At 35.9% G+C, this 17,119-nt stretch overlaps 1 protein-coding gene across 3 annotated transcripts; it reads right to left on the bottom strand.

Moving 5' to 3' along the window:
* Positions 1 to 574: 574 nt before the first annotated feature.
* Positions 575 to 17,002, bottom strand: LOC112201184 (flap endonuclease GEN-like 1). 3 transcript variants are annotated; one of them, XM_040513364.1, is made up of 9 exons: positions 16,983 to 17,002; positions 4,663 to 4,938; positions 4,052 to 4,228; positions 3,297 to 3,467; positions 2,980 to 3,161; positions 2,615 to 2,861; positions 2,315 to 2,450; positions 1,389 to 1,987; positions 575 to 1,072 (listed from the first exon to the last, which is right to left on the bottom strand). In XM_040513364.1, the coding sequence occupies exons 2-9, from the start codon at positions 4,855 to 4,857 to the stop codon at positions 827 to 829; spliced, it is 1,953 nt and encodes a 650-aa protein (XP_040369298.1). In that variant the 5' UTR covers positions 4,858 to 4,938; positions 16,983 to 17,002; the 3' UTR covers positions 575 to 826. The 3 variants fall into 3 exon arrangements, with proteins under 3 accessions (XP_040369298.1, XP_024197978.1, XP_024197989.1); XM_024342210.2 differs by having other exon boundaries at positions 16,986 to 17,002; XM_024342221.2 differs by lacking the exon at positions 16,983 to 17,002 and having other exon boundaries at positions 1,389 to 1,864; positions 4,663 to 5,046.
* Between the last annotated feature and the right edge of the window lie 117 nt (positions 17,003 to 17,119).

Raw genomic sequence — 17,119 nt, 5'->3', positions numbered from 1 at the left:
TATATTGAGATACAAGTCGCAATTATCTTTCTTAACGAATTAAATATGTATCTCTCAAAAAAAAAAAATTAATTGTAGTGCAATCTGGTTCAAATTGTAGTCAAATAGGATACAACGTGTAACACGTCCCAACATCAACGAGAACTCTGAAGCACTTGGGGAACTTTGGCACTACTGAACAAACATGCAATGTTATTTGTAGTTGCAAAATTACCCAGTATGGTATTTCATAATGGCTAACAAAATCCTTCAGCATTCGGTATTCATAGGTGGTACGAAATTACCAAAGTTACTTCTTCATATCAATGTCAATGTCGAGTTATTTATGCTGTGCGTATTGCAGAGATTACACTTGCAGAAAATCAATAAGTATAGAAATAAAAGTACAAAATTACATTATCAAAAAGTACAACAATTTGGGGATGTAGAAAAAACACATCAAATCGAATCGATGCATAACACCAACTAATCTATTACATTGTGAGGCACAGTGCACTTGCATTAGCAATTTTCAAAGTAGGCAATTGGCATTTAATGGAAATGGTATGCATCAGATGTCAGTTGGAACTTGTACTTCAGATCAGAGTCCTAGATGGCAACACAAAATCAAAGAGATAGCTTTACAAGATTCAAAAGGAACAACATAAATTTTGTTTTGCTCACTCAAATAGATGAAAAACCCCACACTAATGTAGACCTAATATTTAATTACAAAAAATACACATAGCTAACCTTGTCGTTTAACGGGGTAGAAGGAGACACTAACTTTACATCATTAGCTACTTTCCCTAAAAATCGGCAGAAAGGGACCAAAATCTGAAATGCCTCAGTCAAACAAAAGACGGCGTCTTACAGACTTGGGAAGATTTGAACTAGATGGTTTTCTCTTTTCTTTACTAGTTTCAGCATTCTGATTGACACTGATCTGGGTTAGATCTTCTCCAGCTTCTGTCTCCAGTTTCTTTGCTTTGGTAGAGCGGTAGAATTCAGTAATATTTAGCTGCACACCTTTTGGTTTTGGCGGTGTTTCAGGCATTACACTGGCTTTTCTTCTTTTCAGTTCTTTCAGCTCCTGCAACGTCACAGAGATTCATTAAAAAATTTAACGCCCAAAAGAGCATTATAATTTTCACATTGTTCTGCTTCTATGTGCATCTTAGCCTTCCTAGATTCTCCAATTGACATATATTATGGAACTAATAAATCTCACAAAAGACTAAACCCTAGTGATGTCATGTCCAACGATTACCTACAGAAGATTAGTTTCAAACATCATTCATAAATAGACACAATTACCATATGCGAGTCAAAGCCTTGATAAGAGAGATAGAAAATGGAAAAGGAAGCCAATGAAGCACACATTGAAATAGAAGGGAAAGAACTTGCACCTTCTCTTGCAAAAATCTGTCAACTTCCTCTGGAAACGCAGCCTGGACAAGGTCCATATTTTCATCTGTTAGCAAAAAGTAGCACCCATCACTGTTACGAATCTCAGGGACATCAGACTCATCCCATACACTAATGGATTCATCAACTTCAATAACATCGTCTTGTAGGATATCTGACTCCTCTTCAGGATTTGTGAAAGTGACAGAATTCATTGTAGGTGCAGCCTTTTTCCACTTGACCACATAAAATTGATGACCATTTCTTATTTTCAAACGGTCAATGGAATCAAACTCATATTGCCCATACAACAAATTGTTTACAGGAGTTGCTGCCATTTCCCTCAAATAAATGGTAGACAGCATAGGAAGCATCCTCTGGCGAATATAAGATGGTTCCCATAGCCGATGAAAAGCTAAGAAATCAACCAGCAATTCAGTTTTTGGACTTTCCCAGGATATGCAAGGGCCCTCATTTGCTGTGCGAAAATTGAGCACATGATTAGACACCTCGATTGGCAAGATGTATTCACATAGACACAAATGCAATCGAAAACCGATCAGCCATTGGGAATGGGATAGCCTAACCCTTTCCCATCTCCCTATCCCAAAAGTAAAAGACTTTTGATCAATAACATGACAACTTTAAACAAACAACTAATAATGGTGTAATGACAGAAGAAAAATAAAATACCAAAATTTATGCTAATAATCCTTAGACAGTCATTTGGGGAATCAACAAACAACAGCAATAATAAATGAAGCAAACCTTTCCGAACGCATAAGTTTAAAATTGCAAGATTTAGAAGTCAAAGCTTTACTAATTCCCAAAATTCCACAGGTCAAAAAATTGTAATCAAAATTCAATTTAGACAAAATTAAATATAAAGAAAGAAGGAAAGAAACTCCTTTCTGCAAAAGGCACATACCACTGAAGTAACCATGGTTGTTGCACAAATACATTTCAATTATCTCTTCATTGGGAAAATTCTGCTCCAGTGCAATTTTGTTGAGAACTTTCAGTCGCCAATTCTCTTGCTTCTTCTGTTCCTTTTCTTTACGATCCTACCATTACCATTAGATGCATGTACTTAAGGATATACAGAGAACATTGCTGGGAATTGTAACATACATTGGAATTTAACATATAATGGCCCCAAACATTGGAATTGCCATATAGTTATACAAAATCATATACTAGTGGTAATTCAGAAGGGAAAGAAATTTACCATATCACAGGAAGAGCAACTGCATCTGAACCCCTCTGGCTTTTTCAAGCAACCCTCATCCATGTTGGTAATACAATATTCACAGGAAGACTTGGAATGAGCTTTTTTGCTGCCAGGATGCCCACAGAATGAACAATGAGAAAGTTTTGCCTTTAACGAGCTCTCAGCTGAACTCGGTACGATATCATCCACATATTGGATACCACCTTGAAACAGTGAAGCATCGCCATTGCCTATATCACGTAATCTGCATCAAATTCATCATCAATATCTAATAAAAAAATGTGCATGAAAACGTATTATCAGTAATGATAACTTTTATAAGAACAGAGTTCTAATTCAACATATATGACTGTCGAATATACCTATTCAGTATCTCATCTTCACTAAAAGTCTGGACAAAGCGAAGAGCTGTATCTAGTCCAATACCTGGCACTCCATTCAAATCATGGTCATTTCCAACCAAAAGAGAGATCGCAATCATATGTTTCCTTTTCAAACCTAGACCAGCTTCAATATCTGACATGTAGTAACATTCAAATGGTTCCTGCATAATGAGAATTCTCATTGTGTCATATAAAGATGCTAGGCAACAGACTATCAAGATAAATGAGTTCAAAAGTATGAAAAGGAGAAACCAGTTGCTCAAGCACAAATCAACTACGAAGAAGTTAATACTTACCTTTGAATTGGATTGGAAGCTTTTTATCACACATTTAGCCCCAAAGAGTAAGGCATCACTATCAGATGTGATGCAAGCATCTACATCACCTTCGAGATTTAACTGACCGCACAGTGCTTCAGCCTCTCCTTTTGCCTTTAAAACAGGTATCCCAAGTAGTTCAAGTAGTTCCTACATGACCACCTTTAGTAAATACCAGATAAGCCTTCCAAATGCATCACCAACAAACCAAAAGAACTATCTATATATCACACAGATAACAAATCTCAGCCAGATGAAGTATTTGGCACCAAAACAATGAAAGCATGGACAAGCATCAACATCTGGCCTGCTACTAAAACATGAGGCAAACATAAAAACTATTATTTTGGTAAAAACAATCTCATTTATACAGGGGTAGCTCACAACAAGAATGCAGAAAAAGGCCAAAGCTATTAATAGTGTTGCTATTCTGTACCCATATATGACAACAGAAAACTCACAAAACATTTTATCGCAATGTTTTTCCTTGCTTCCGCATTGCAATTCATAGAGTTGTAAGACTACTCTATATTACCACTATGAGAGATCACAATTTGAAAAATATAACTAAAATCTTCAATATGAGTGACCTCGGAACAAAGAAACAATTCCATCTAAAATTACGGGGGGAAATGGGAAGTTATTCTTGACATTAAAAAAGATGCAAATGAAAGAAAACTTCTAACGCAGTACTGAACAAAGATAACTTCAAACTGCATTTACCAAATACTTACCACACATTCTTGAACATACTTGGAAAATCTGCTGTTCCTCTCAGCTGAAATGCCATCTTCAGCCACAGGCAAACTAGATGAATCAATACCAGAAGACCGAAAGAATCTTGCAGTCCTCGCCTGTGACTTTAGATGTGATGGGCTTCCATCAACCACAAAGACTGGAAATGCTCCAAACTGCACAAACACTGAACAACTATCACTCTTGTACGTAAAATTCACCAAAGTCTACGTAAAATTTATACTTCTGAGATTGCTCAACTATATATCAAACATACATTTCTCACTTCTATTAAGGGGAAAGAACTAGAGTTTACACTAATTGCTACTAAGACCACAATTAAGTTTCAGTTGAAGTTTCCCCTCCAGATTCCATAAACCATTAAAACAAGAAAACCCAACCAAAATTAATACACTTACCATTTCCTTTCAATCAAACATACCCTTTACACCTCTCTACATAAAACATTATACCCCAAAAATCAAAACCCAATATCCACAAACCCAAATGTGTAAACTTACAAACAAAACCCAACTCTTTTTCTCTACAAATTTCTCAACTTTCCTTGAAAACCAACCAGAAACCGCAAACCCAAGTAAAAAAATCGAACCTTGGCGAAGAGATTTATGGTGCGGAAGAATGTGAGCCTCAGGTGGGGGCTTCGTGCACGCGCCTTGATAGCAGTTTCATGCTGCACAATCCAAAGGGAGAGGTCCACAGCCACGCGCTTGTTCCTCAAGAAATCAAAACCCTCGTGGCGAGCATAGGGTTTAAGCAAGTCCCAGAATTTACCACCCACTCCCATCACTTTTTTGGAATTTGAAAAATGTGGAGCCGCCAAGGTGGGTTAGACATTCATGGTGGCAATTGAGATGAAGAAGAAGAATAACGTTCGGATTTTCGTGCCGTTTGGATTTTTTGGTTTTTTGCTTTTTGAAATCGTCGGAATTCTGAAGCTCTGGCTTTTAAAGAGACGCTGATGCCGCTTTTGACTCTCTGTGAGGAGGTCTTCAATCAAGCACGGAGTATCAGCCAATTAGAGCACGCCCTGTGTACAAGTTTAAAGGCGATGAGGGTACTTTTAGTTTTTAGTATAAACACAAGGGGTATTTTGGGGAGGATATTGTTGTTCGTGCACACATTATGTGAGTCAAATGTGTCACGTGTCATGACCGCTTCGTCTCAAACTTTCTTCTCTTAGTTTTAGTAATGTCTACGGCTGTGGGTGGCATGCGTGGGATACCGATTTTGTGTCCATTAAAAAAATGTGGACTTACTAGATGCAAGAACAACGAAAGCTTTTAGCATGAGAGAATGTAGAAACAAGTATTTGCTCAAGTAAACTGGTTAAAAGAATGGGCGCTATATGCAAACCTCGTCGGGCCTCTCGAATTATTGAAGTAAACTGGTTAACCCCCCTTTTGGTTGGATCAAAGTTAATACTGATGGTGCATGGAAATTGGACTCCAACCAGGCTGGCTATGGTGGTGTTTATAGAGACTACAAAGGCTTGGTTATAGGTGCTTTCTCTTCTACTCTTGATATCCCTAGTTCTGTGGCTGCAGAGGTCATGGCGGTCATTAAGGCTATTGAACTAGCTTGGGTTAGAGATTGGAAGTATGTATGGTTAGAGGTGGATTCTTCCCTTATACTTATTTTTCTCCGTTTTCCTCATCTGGTGCCTTGGAGGCTTCGTGTGCAGTGGAGCAATTGCTTGCATCGTATCTCTCAAATGCATTTCAAATCTAGCCATATCTTTCGTGAAGGCAATCAAGCTGCTGATGCCCTTGCCAACTATGGTGCTTCATCAGATGGCTTTACTTGGTGGGATTCAACTCCTGATTTTTTATGAGTCATTGTAATAGGGACCATTTAGGTCTTCCTAATTTTCGTTTTCGTTAATTTGTTTTCTTTTGTTAGGAGGCTAGCGGCGCTTCTTTTGCCTGTCCTACCTCCTTTCTCTTTGTAACATTCTTTTCTTTAATAAATTTCACAAACTACAAAAAAAAAAAAGTATTTGCTCAAGTAGAGCTCGACGCCTTATCATTGATCAAAATTAGCGGTCAGAGTTGAGGCAAACATGTATGCGTCATGTCATTAGCAAAGAAGTAGATGGAAAATCTAAAAGCGAGCAATGTTGAACATTATTTATATTTCTTGACAATATAAGTCAAAAAAATAAGAATTATTGAACACCATAGTGATGTTTTTTATTTATTTATTATCAAATCATATTGATGCCTAAAATTAGATGTTACCGTGCCAACACATCAAATGAAATTTTGGAGCTTCTCAGATAATGCCTCCTAGGCCAAAACAGTACGAGTTAATACCTATCCAATTTCACCTTTAAAACCAATCATAAACTCATAATGGAGTAATAACAAAAAGTATGGATCATGGAACTAGGGTAATATTAAAAGGACAGGCTACCCATTGAAAAGAAATCATGCCCAGCAGATCCACTAAGGCAAGGCCCAACCAGCCTATGCCGACATGAACATCTCAGTCATGCGAACCACCACTCCAACATCCACCACCACCATCATCCGAAGCCGACAACCAAACCTCACACCCATATCACAATATAGTGAACACAAAAATCCGAAGTGTGCCGAAACAAATTGGGTTCAGAACCTTAACTCACCTATCGCATAACTAAATACACGAACAGCTACTTACTTGCGCTTAAAAAATATTTTAAATGATCAAGTTTTGTTAATAAGAAAAATTACTACTCAATTTTGGTGGAAGTTATATATGTATCCTAGGGAATGTGAATAGATAATGATTATAGAAGATTAATTTGATTTACATAACAACTTGTCTTGTAGATTTCAAAAAAAAAAAAAAAACATGTCTTGTAATTTGGCAATTAATCGGTTCTATGAATACTTGAATAGTATGCCCTAAGTTGAGGATTCAGCCTCCCAACTTTAAAAAAAAAAAAAAATTTTAAAAAAAAAAGAATAAGAAGGATAGCATGCTCTAATACTATAGTAAATTTTTAGACTAGCTTGACCAACTAGCTAGTAACTAGCAGCGAACCTCATAATCAACATCATTTCCAACTTAATTAGTATACAAGCATGAAGTACGTACTATCTTGAAATGTGATATTCGTACTAGTGAATCGCCAACTTTTATATTATAGATCGATTATTACTATATATGAATCAATTTTCTTTTGCATCACATACTTTACTATATCTCTCTTGGTACTTGAACTTTCATACATGAATGATCCCTGTTTATTATTATCTCTCTTTTTCCGTAAGAATATATTATCCTAAACATCATCTTACAGGAGTAATGTTAACAAAAATATACTATAATAATGGAATGTAGCAAAATAAAAAGAGAGACAATGAGGAAATGGCATTACTCTCAATTGCATGGCTGCATGGCTAATATAAACTATTAGATATAGGTGGTGAGAAATGCATTAGTTTTTAGGATCGACGTAAACTAATAAAAGAACTAAAGGTTTTGGATGCTTCAATGAAAACATCATTAGGAAGGAAATGGTGATGCATTATAAAATTATGACACGAACACAAAAAGTCATGACTCACGAGTTTAGTTCGATCTGGCCAACTTTTTTATAGAAACATTTTAATGCGATGTTTTAAATGTTATTTCCTCATATTTTGCTTAGTTATTTCTTCTACTTAATCATTTTTAATTTATTTTCTATTTTCTAGGTATATCAGAGAAAATGACAATGAAATAAGCTTAAAGACACATGAGAAGGATGTGAGACTTTGGAAAAGACAAAGGCAAGGCACAAGGGATGCAGAAATGAGTTGAAATAAAGAAATGGAGTATTCCTGGTCCGACTAGGAATCTCAGTCAAAGTAGGAATCCTGATGAGGCTAGGAAACCTGAGGGCACTAGGAGACCATGTGGCTTCAAGATGACTCAAAACTCAAGATTCTTCTAGAATACTTGGGAATTTTAGGCAATATGAAGAACCCTAGATATTATAGGGGTCTTGGAGGTAAAAGAAGTAATTTTTGGGGATAAATATATGATTTTCCATGAAAATAAAAGAAAATTGAAGAAAGTGACGTTTTGAACTTATATTGGAGAAATTCAAGAGATTACAACAAGCAAAAAGGTTAAAAATAGGTCCAGATACATTCCTTGAGCTCCACACTCCATCCTTGGCCGAAATTGAGGAGATAAATCAGAAAATAATTATGCAATTAATGCAAAGTTAATCTCCCTAAATCAATGTGTTAAATTGGAGACTTCTCATTGGTTGGATGACATAGCAAAACTGACGTGGAATTATCTGATTGGCTAATGCTGTGTGGATCAATCTTGAAGATTTGGAGACTAAGTTGTCATCCTCCTATAAATAGGAGCATCGACCACACCACTTCACACACCTCTCTCCCTCAGAAAATAAACAACAGAAAAAAGTTCTCTCCATTCTCTAGTCTTCAGAAACTCTGCGTCTCAATCAAGGAGGAGAAGAAGTCATGCAATACATCAAGATCCTAGCCGCCATCCACCCTTGTGTCGTTCTTAGAAGATTGCTTGCTTTTAAGGATCTTCAAGTTCTTCATCTCAAGACTTGTCATCCATTTTTCATGGTGTATTTCATACTTTCTTATGTTTTCCTTTGTTTGATTCGTAGAGTTATGAATTCTAGTTAACATGACGTTAAAGGCAAAGTTTAAAGCCCGTTTATATGTTTTGAAATAAAGTTGTGATTTCTTTATGTTGATTTCTATGTTGCTTATGTGAGATTGCTTGATTGATTTTGTTTTATAGAAAACTTTTATATGTATGTGTTTTTTGGTGGCCAACTTAGGATATATGCACGTAATTGGAGCTAGATTTAGGTAAACAATTCACCTAATAGTTTTGTGAACCTATTTCATAAGTAGTAAAGGCTTTGGACAAAAGTCGAAATCAATTAAGAAGGATTGCAAATAGATGAATTTTTTCATACTAGGTTGTGCACTTTGGTTGACATCCTTTCTTTGTTTTTCATGCATTGAATGTGTTCTTGAGTAGCTAGTTTTCTAGACTATGATTGCATGTTCAATATGATTAATTTATGTGCTTTCACTTAGATTAATTATTCAAGGAAAGTAAAATATGGGAAATCGTTTGCTTACTAAGGTTTCACATGGTCAACTTCTTTCTCATGACATGGAAAATCAACTATAGGAGTTGTGATTGAATTTCATTGGATTAAATACTTGTTACTCCTCAAACTTTTGCCTGAAAAACAGTTTAGTCTCTCGCATTTCAAATTAAACTGGATAGTCCTTATTCTTTCAAATTCTCACAAAACTGGTCCAAAACAGGTCTAAAATGACTATTCTACCCCCAAGATCCTTTTTTTATTTTTTTCTCTCTCTTTTTTCAATTTCTCTCTTTTTTTATTTATTTTTTCTGCTTTTCTCTCTCTCCCTCTCCACAGATCGATCTTCTCTCTCTTTTTTCAACTTCTTTCTGCTTTTCTCCCCACCCTCGCCACTAAACGGGTCTTTGTCTTCCTCACCCTCATCTTTCGATTCAACTCCCTCAACCGGCTCAGCAGCACCGCCGCCTCCGACGACTACTCTGATGAACCCAACCACCAACTCAGTCAAATATCCACCGCCTTCTTTGGCTCCAACTAGCTCGGCTTCAGCTTCTAGTACTAGTACTACACAGAAGAACAATAAGCTTCAGCTGAATCCGGAGAAAGAAAGCGATGATCGGAAGCAGTGAGGTGGCAATTTCTCTCTCTTTGTTTGTAATCTGGTAGGATCGTAAAAGCTTACAACACAAAACTTGAAATTGCCATGCAACTAGTTTTCGACAAGAAAGTAGGAAAGCTTTTGATGTAGTTTCATGAAGCTGTGTTTTACTTGCTCCTTTTGAGTTTGGGATTGATAACCTTTTGATCAGATTGACAAACCACGAAGCTCTGTTTGGTCAGTGAGAATTTTTTGAAAAAATATTAAATAAGAGTAGAAATATTGAACCCTATGAGGAATATTTCCTCTCGTCTGGATATTTGATTTCGGTTTTGTGATTGAAATGTAATTCGATTTCCTCTGGTATTCAGACAAGTAACAAACCTTTCAATGTCGTTTCATGAAGCTGTATTTTCCTTGCCCTTATGTTTGACCAGTGCTTGGAAGATATACATTACTGTTGATATTTTTCGTTTCCCTAAATTCAATATTAATTGTTGCAGGTCATGGGATCATCACGATATTCTCTCTGTTCTGCCTGAATATAATTCAACTAGTCATTGCTCAACGAGTGCGCGGTTGAGATCAGTTGCTTCTTATAGTGGTAGGAAGGAGACTGTTGTTTATGCTACTGACGTAAATATTGGAGTTGTGATTCGGTGCAAAGTTTTTATCGACAAATTTTCCAAAATCCAGATATTTCATAATTATGTTAAACTTGACTTAGATGGGCTTGCCACTCTTCAAGTCCGTGCCTTCGATGATGAAGGTATTTTCATGATGCTGGTTATCACAGTATGTTTGGGCCTATTAAATTATGTATTTGCGACAAGAAATTGAAAAAAGAGAGAGAAGATCGATCTGTGGAGAGGGAGAGAGAGAAAAGCAGAAAGAAATTGAAAAAAGAGAGAGAAGATCGATTTGTGGAGAGGGAGAAAGAGAGAAAAGTAGAAAAAATAAATAAAAAAAGAGAGAGAAATTGAAAAAAAAAGAGAGAAAAAAATAAAAAAAAGGATCTTGGGGGTAGAATAGTCATTTTAGACCTGTTTTGGACCGGTTGTGTGAGAATTTGAAAGAATAAGGACTATCCAGTTTAATTTGAAAGGCGAGGGACTAAACTGTTTTTCAGGCAAAAGTTTGAGGAGTAACAAGTATTCAATCCAATTTCATTCATATGAATGTGGTTTTGATCTTTGTTCCTTGCGTTCCACCCTTGTATATATATTTTTACATTTTCTTTATTTTATTTATTTTAATTTTTTATTATTTTAAAATCCTAAAAAACCCCTTTTTGTGTTTACTTGTATATATTTCTATTCTTTGTTTTATTTTTGTAAATATAATATTTTTTAATTTTGTTAATTATTTATTTATTTTTGCAATTACAAATGTACCTTCAATCTCCGGCTTAAACGATCCATACTTATTCTATACTAACAACTACATTTGCAGGGTTAAATTGTGTGCTGTCCTTAGCGTATCACTTTAGCAGGACAAAATCATGAGTTAAACTGATGAACTCCAACACAAGTCAATGACAGTTCACTATGAAACTCATGAACACTTCAACTTTATATTTGCTAATACCTCTTTACTAATTAGTGTTTGTTAGAATAAATAGGTTTTGTGGAGAATCCTGTTATTATTTCAAGATGTTCTTTTTATGCTTATTGTAATTTGAGATTCAGACTCTACGCCCTGCCTTGTATTCTGCAATTTCATTAATCAAGCCTTAGAAGATAGCCGCACCAGCTCCATTTCAATAATAAATAAAAAAATGAATGATGTTATTCATTCATTGTTAAATCTTATCTTTAAGAAAATCTCAAACTTTAATTTAAGTTCGGTAAATATTTTTTTTGAGGGAAAGGAGGTCATACTTTTATTGATGAAAACGAAAGCTTAATGATACAAGCATCAGCTGCAAGTGTAGCTTGTAGGAAAGAAGGAGATGAAAAATAAAAAATTTCTGCAGAGAGAGAGAGCTGGAATAAGCTGCCATAAGATGAGCCACCTTGTTGGCACTCCTTTTGGTATGGACCACCTGCAAATTGGCATGATGCTCCAAGATGACTCCTATGTCATCGTAAATTCGTCCCAGGATGGAAGTATTATAACCATCCCTGACAGCCAATTGCCTTTCAACTACCTGAGAATCAGTCTCCAAAAGGACTGGAAAGAAATCATTCTCCACAATAAACTGATTCGCAGTTTTGCAAGCCACAACCTCTGCGTGCTCTGGAGATAGCAACCCCGATAAGGACTTACCCCCTCCAGCAAGCATAGAGTCTTGAAAGTCTCTAACAACAAATCCACAACTACCCCTCCTTGTTGTATGATTATATGAGCCATCCACATTAACCTTAAACCACCCCACAGGAGGAGCCTTCCACCTAACCAATCTCCCAGTCCTCACTCCGTGAGCTTTAGATTGGACATTGTGAAAGCGAAAAGCTTGCAGCCTGGATACTGCCATAAGCATAACATCATTAACTAGCTTACTTTTGTGTTCCCATACTCTACAATTACGTTCCTTCCACACTTTCCACAATAAAAACATCAACTCACCAAAAGACTGCAATGACAATTCGCTAGCACAAAAGCTAAGCCACTCCAAGGCATTGTAGAGCATAGCATGAGGATTATAACATACCTGGAACGCAACACCATTTGTCTGCAGCAATTGTTTAGTGAAGGGACAATCACGGCATAAATGAATGGTAGATTCAACAACATTAGAACAAAGTGGACAAACCAATGTCTCCAAGACAACCCTCTTGGACACCAATCGCTCCATTGATGGAAGTATGTCATGACAGATTTTCCAAATGTGGACTTTAGCTGAATTAGGAATTAACACACCCCACAACTTCTTCCAAAAACTCATACCAACCAGCAGCTCAAAAGGGTTTCTAGCAGAAGAAGTAGAGAAAGAGAACTGATAAGTGGTTTTGACAGTGAATTTTCCATTTTTTTCAAGGCTCCATACGGCTCGGTCATTAACCTCTCTTGAAGATAATGGAATAGATAATATCACCTCTGCTTCCTCTACCGGAAAGCGATCATGAATCAAAGTAGAATTCCAGACACCTGTTTGACTTATCAAGTCACTCACCAAGCTAATAGTAGAAAACGCTGCATTATCCATATTAGGTCTATAGTTTGGTACACCAGGCAACCAAGAATCAGTCCACACATTAACAACTGTGCCATTACCAATCTGCCAAAAAGTACCCTTTCGTAGTAAATCCCTTGTAGAGAAGATGCTTCTCCAAGAGAAAGAGGGAGATGGATGAGGCTCCACATTCCAAAAAGAATCGTTTGGAAAATATTTTGCCTTGTAAATCCGGGCAATCAAAGAATGAGGGTTATTAATCACACGAATTGAAATCAGATAAACTACGAAAGCCTAGCCCTCCCTCCTCCTTAGGGTTGCACAAAGCTTTCCAGGTTTTCCAATGAATTTTTCTTTTATCTTCCGTACTACCCCACCAAAAGCGTGCAGACATCTGCTCCAAATCTTCACAAAAATTCTGTGTCAACCGAAAAACACTCATCGCATAAGTAGGTAAGGCTTGAGCCACCACTCTTATTAATATATCCTTACCTGCTCCACTTAACAATTTCCCTTGCCAGGTAGCAACCTTCTTAGCCAAATTCTCCTTAATGTAATGGAAAGTAGCCGTTTTCTTCCTCCCAACATAAGTAGGCAGTCCTAGATATTTCTCATGTGAATCCACAACCTCCACCCCCAAGAAACTAGAAACTTCCTCCTGCATTGAGACAAGTACATTCTTGCTAAACACAACAGAACTCTTATCAAAGTTGACCAACTGACCCGAAGCTCTCCCATATGTCTCAATAATATCTTGTATCTCATAGCAATCTTCCAAAGAAGCATGAGCATAAAGAATACTATCATCCGCAAATAGTAAGTGATTAACTGAAGGAGACTCATTGCAAACTGCAATACCAGGAAGGAGACCAGAAGCTTGCTTCTGTCGAAGTAAAGCCGAAAAACCTTCAGCCCCGATGAGAAATAAATATGGAGATAACGGATCCCCCTGTCTCAAACCTCTACTCGGAATCACAAGACCGCGAGGCTTGCCACGCACCAAAAAGGAAAATCTCACTGATTAAGTTCGGTAAATATGATTGCTCCGATAAATTGACTATATTTATGTACCGCAGAACGTTTTTTTCTCTCAGATCGGTTCAATCTAAAATAGAGATAAACTATGGTTTAGCAATTTCGAGTTTCCCACAACTATTTCCAATCAGATGCAACATCGGATCCTACCATGCTTGGGTTCCACAGCCAAATGTACGTGTACATTCGTGAAAGCTTGAAAGGTCTAGCCTCATGTGATTGCCTCTGTGATCTGGCGGTGAGCTAGTGGACAAGTTTCATATTTTTAAAGATCTTGTAGGGTAATACAATGGACTGATCATACCATACCACCAATGCACATTTTTATTCGTCCAACAACAAAAAGATACACACACATTGTTAATTTGTAACTTCAACAAGATATTTAAGGGAATATGAAATTGAGGTACAAAGTGATTAATTTGTAATTATTTATATATTATTAAATGTATACCAGTGTTTAGACATGCACACTAAATTAAATTGTCTAAATCTTGATTTTAATAAAAACTCATGTGATAAATGATTCAGATCGATTAAGAGAAACACAACATGAATAAATTCTTGTTTGAAATAATTTCAAGATATGATCAAATTTCTTACCAAAGTGATTCATTTAGTATATTTAAGATATTTCAAAGTATGATCAAACTTCTTAAGCTTTCTACAATTCAATATTCATATATATATATATATATATATATATATATGACCCTTCAACTAAGGGATCTCTTTTTTTGGTATTTTCTAAGGATATGGCATTAGACCAACTTTTCGATTACATTTCAGCATCACAACCGTTCAGTTTTTAGGTTCTAATGTGTAGATCATTTCTGCAAATTTTCAGCCAAATATGTGATCGTTAAGGTATCAAACTAGATTAAATCAATAGATGAACCAAATATGTCAAACTTGAACCGTTCATACTTATAATCTTAAGTTGCTTTTTTGAATGCCTTAATGATAATCAATTTGACTGAAAATTTGCAGAAACGATCTACACATTAGAACCTAAAAACTGAACGGTTAAGATGCAAAAATATGATGAAAAGTTAGTCTAATGCCATATCCCTAGAAAAAACTAAAAAAAGGGATCTCTTAGTGGAAAGACCCTATATATATATATATATATATATATATATATATATATATATATATATATAAGACAAAATACTGTTTACTCTCTATACTTATAGGGTCTCGACGTTTCAGTCCCTCACTTTTCAATTTCACCTAGAAACTATATATATATATATATATATATATATATATATATATATATATAAGACAAAATACTGTTTACTCTCTATACTTATAGGGTCTCGACGTTTCAGTCCCTCACTTTTCAATTTCACCTAGAAACTCCCTAAACTCTCTAATTTCACCCAATTGGTTCTTGCCATCAAGCCTCCGTCAGAAGCTCCGTTATCTTGCTGACGTGGCAGTCATTTCCACATTAGAATGTCTTTTCTACACTCATTTACTGTTTTTCAATTTTTTTTTCCTCTCTTTTTTTATTTTTTCTTTTTACCTCTTTCTTCTTCCACCATGTCCCTGCTCTTCAGCCTTCTCCTCCTCCTCTCTGTTCTTTTCTTCTTCCACCAAATTTGACCATTAAGCTTACTTCAATCTAAAACTGAACTCTTTACCATCCCAAAACATTTTCCACAACATTTATATATATATATATATATATATATATTTCTCATACATTAACTATTTTTACCACTTTAAAAACTCATTTTTACCACTTTAAAGACTCATTTTACCACTTGAGGACTCAAGCGGTAACTAAGAAAATTTACTACTTTAAGGACTCATGCAACCACTTTGAGGACTAATATTACTATTTTGAGGACCCGTTTTACCACTTTAAGACAATTGTATGCATGTCATACGTTAACACATTCTAGAATTTCTCATATATATAATCCTTGATGAAATAGTTTGAATGTATGATCAAATTTCTTACCATAGTGATTCATTTACTACAAGTCTACAAGTCAAATAATGATTGTGATTTGATTGTTATTTGAAATGATATCAAAGTACGATAAAACTTCTTATTAGCAGTTAGGATCAAACTCATCACAATCGATTTGATCACGCATATAGTTAGTATTGTTAGACATACATAATAAACATTATACTATCTAAAACCCGACTTTAACAATACGATCAAATAAAAACTCATCTATAAATGATTTAAATCGAACGTATAACCACATTATCATATCAAACCATTTGAAATAAACATATATGTTTTCTATATGATATGATCAAGGCCGACTCTCAACATGTGCAACAAGAGCAACAACACAGGGCCCCTAATTGAGAGGGCCCCAAAAATTTTTTTATGTGTTTTATGTATATAATAATAAATATTAAAAACTATAAATAATATAAAATAAGGCCCCATAATCTTTTTTCTACGTTCACAACTTCACACACCTGACACCTACATCTCAATTTAGAGGGCCCATTTTATTTTTCATGGTTTTATATTTAAATAAATTAATATTAAAAACTGAAGATGAAATTAGGTCCACTGTGCCACACAACCAAACCTTATCCTCCTCTTTTTTCTGCGTTCTGTCTCTCCTCCATATCTCCTCTCGTCAATTCTCATCGACCATTCGACCTAGGGCTGGATTCGGTACTAAACTGATCCATTTTTCCCCAAACCACTGCCGAACCGACCTCTGTCGGTATCAAGATTTTCAAACCGCCGCCGATCCGACATAGTCGGTATATCGACTGTCAGAAAGCCGAGATTTCGGTTGGCATAGTTCGTTTTTCAGTGGGTTTGCAGCCGGAGATTCATGTCTGAAATCTGATGATTTTGAGACTTTTTTTCTTCCTCCTCCACCGGAGATTCATGATGTTGGAGATGACGATGATCAGATGATGTTGATTTGATAATGGAAGATATGGTAATTACTAATTAGATGAGGATGATCTAATGATGAATCTGATGTTGATCTGATGTTGATCTAATGATGATTTGATGTTGATTTGGTGGGCAGTGTTGATCTGATGATGATTTGATATCGACGTTTGGCAAAGCCACAGGTCTGTGAAGAAGAAGAAGAAGAACGACGAAGGAGAAAAAGATAGAAGAGACTGGAAAGAGAGAGAGAGAGAAATAAGGAAAGGAGCTTTGTTTTGTTTAATCTATCATTTAAGAAACTATACATAGAAAGTTTGTACATAAT

Source organism: Rosa chinensis, chromosome 1 (genome assembly GCF_002994745.2).
Source record: "Rosa chinensis cultivar Old Blush chromosome 1, RchiOBHm-V2, whole genome shotgun sequence".
In the NCBI taxonomy this organism is placed as follows: Eukaryota; Viridiplantae; Streptophyta; class Magnoliopsida; order Rosales; family Rosaceae; genus Rosa; species Rosa chinensis.
Note: the sequence above shows the minus strand (reverse complement) of the source record. Positions and strands in the feature narration are given on the sequence as shown.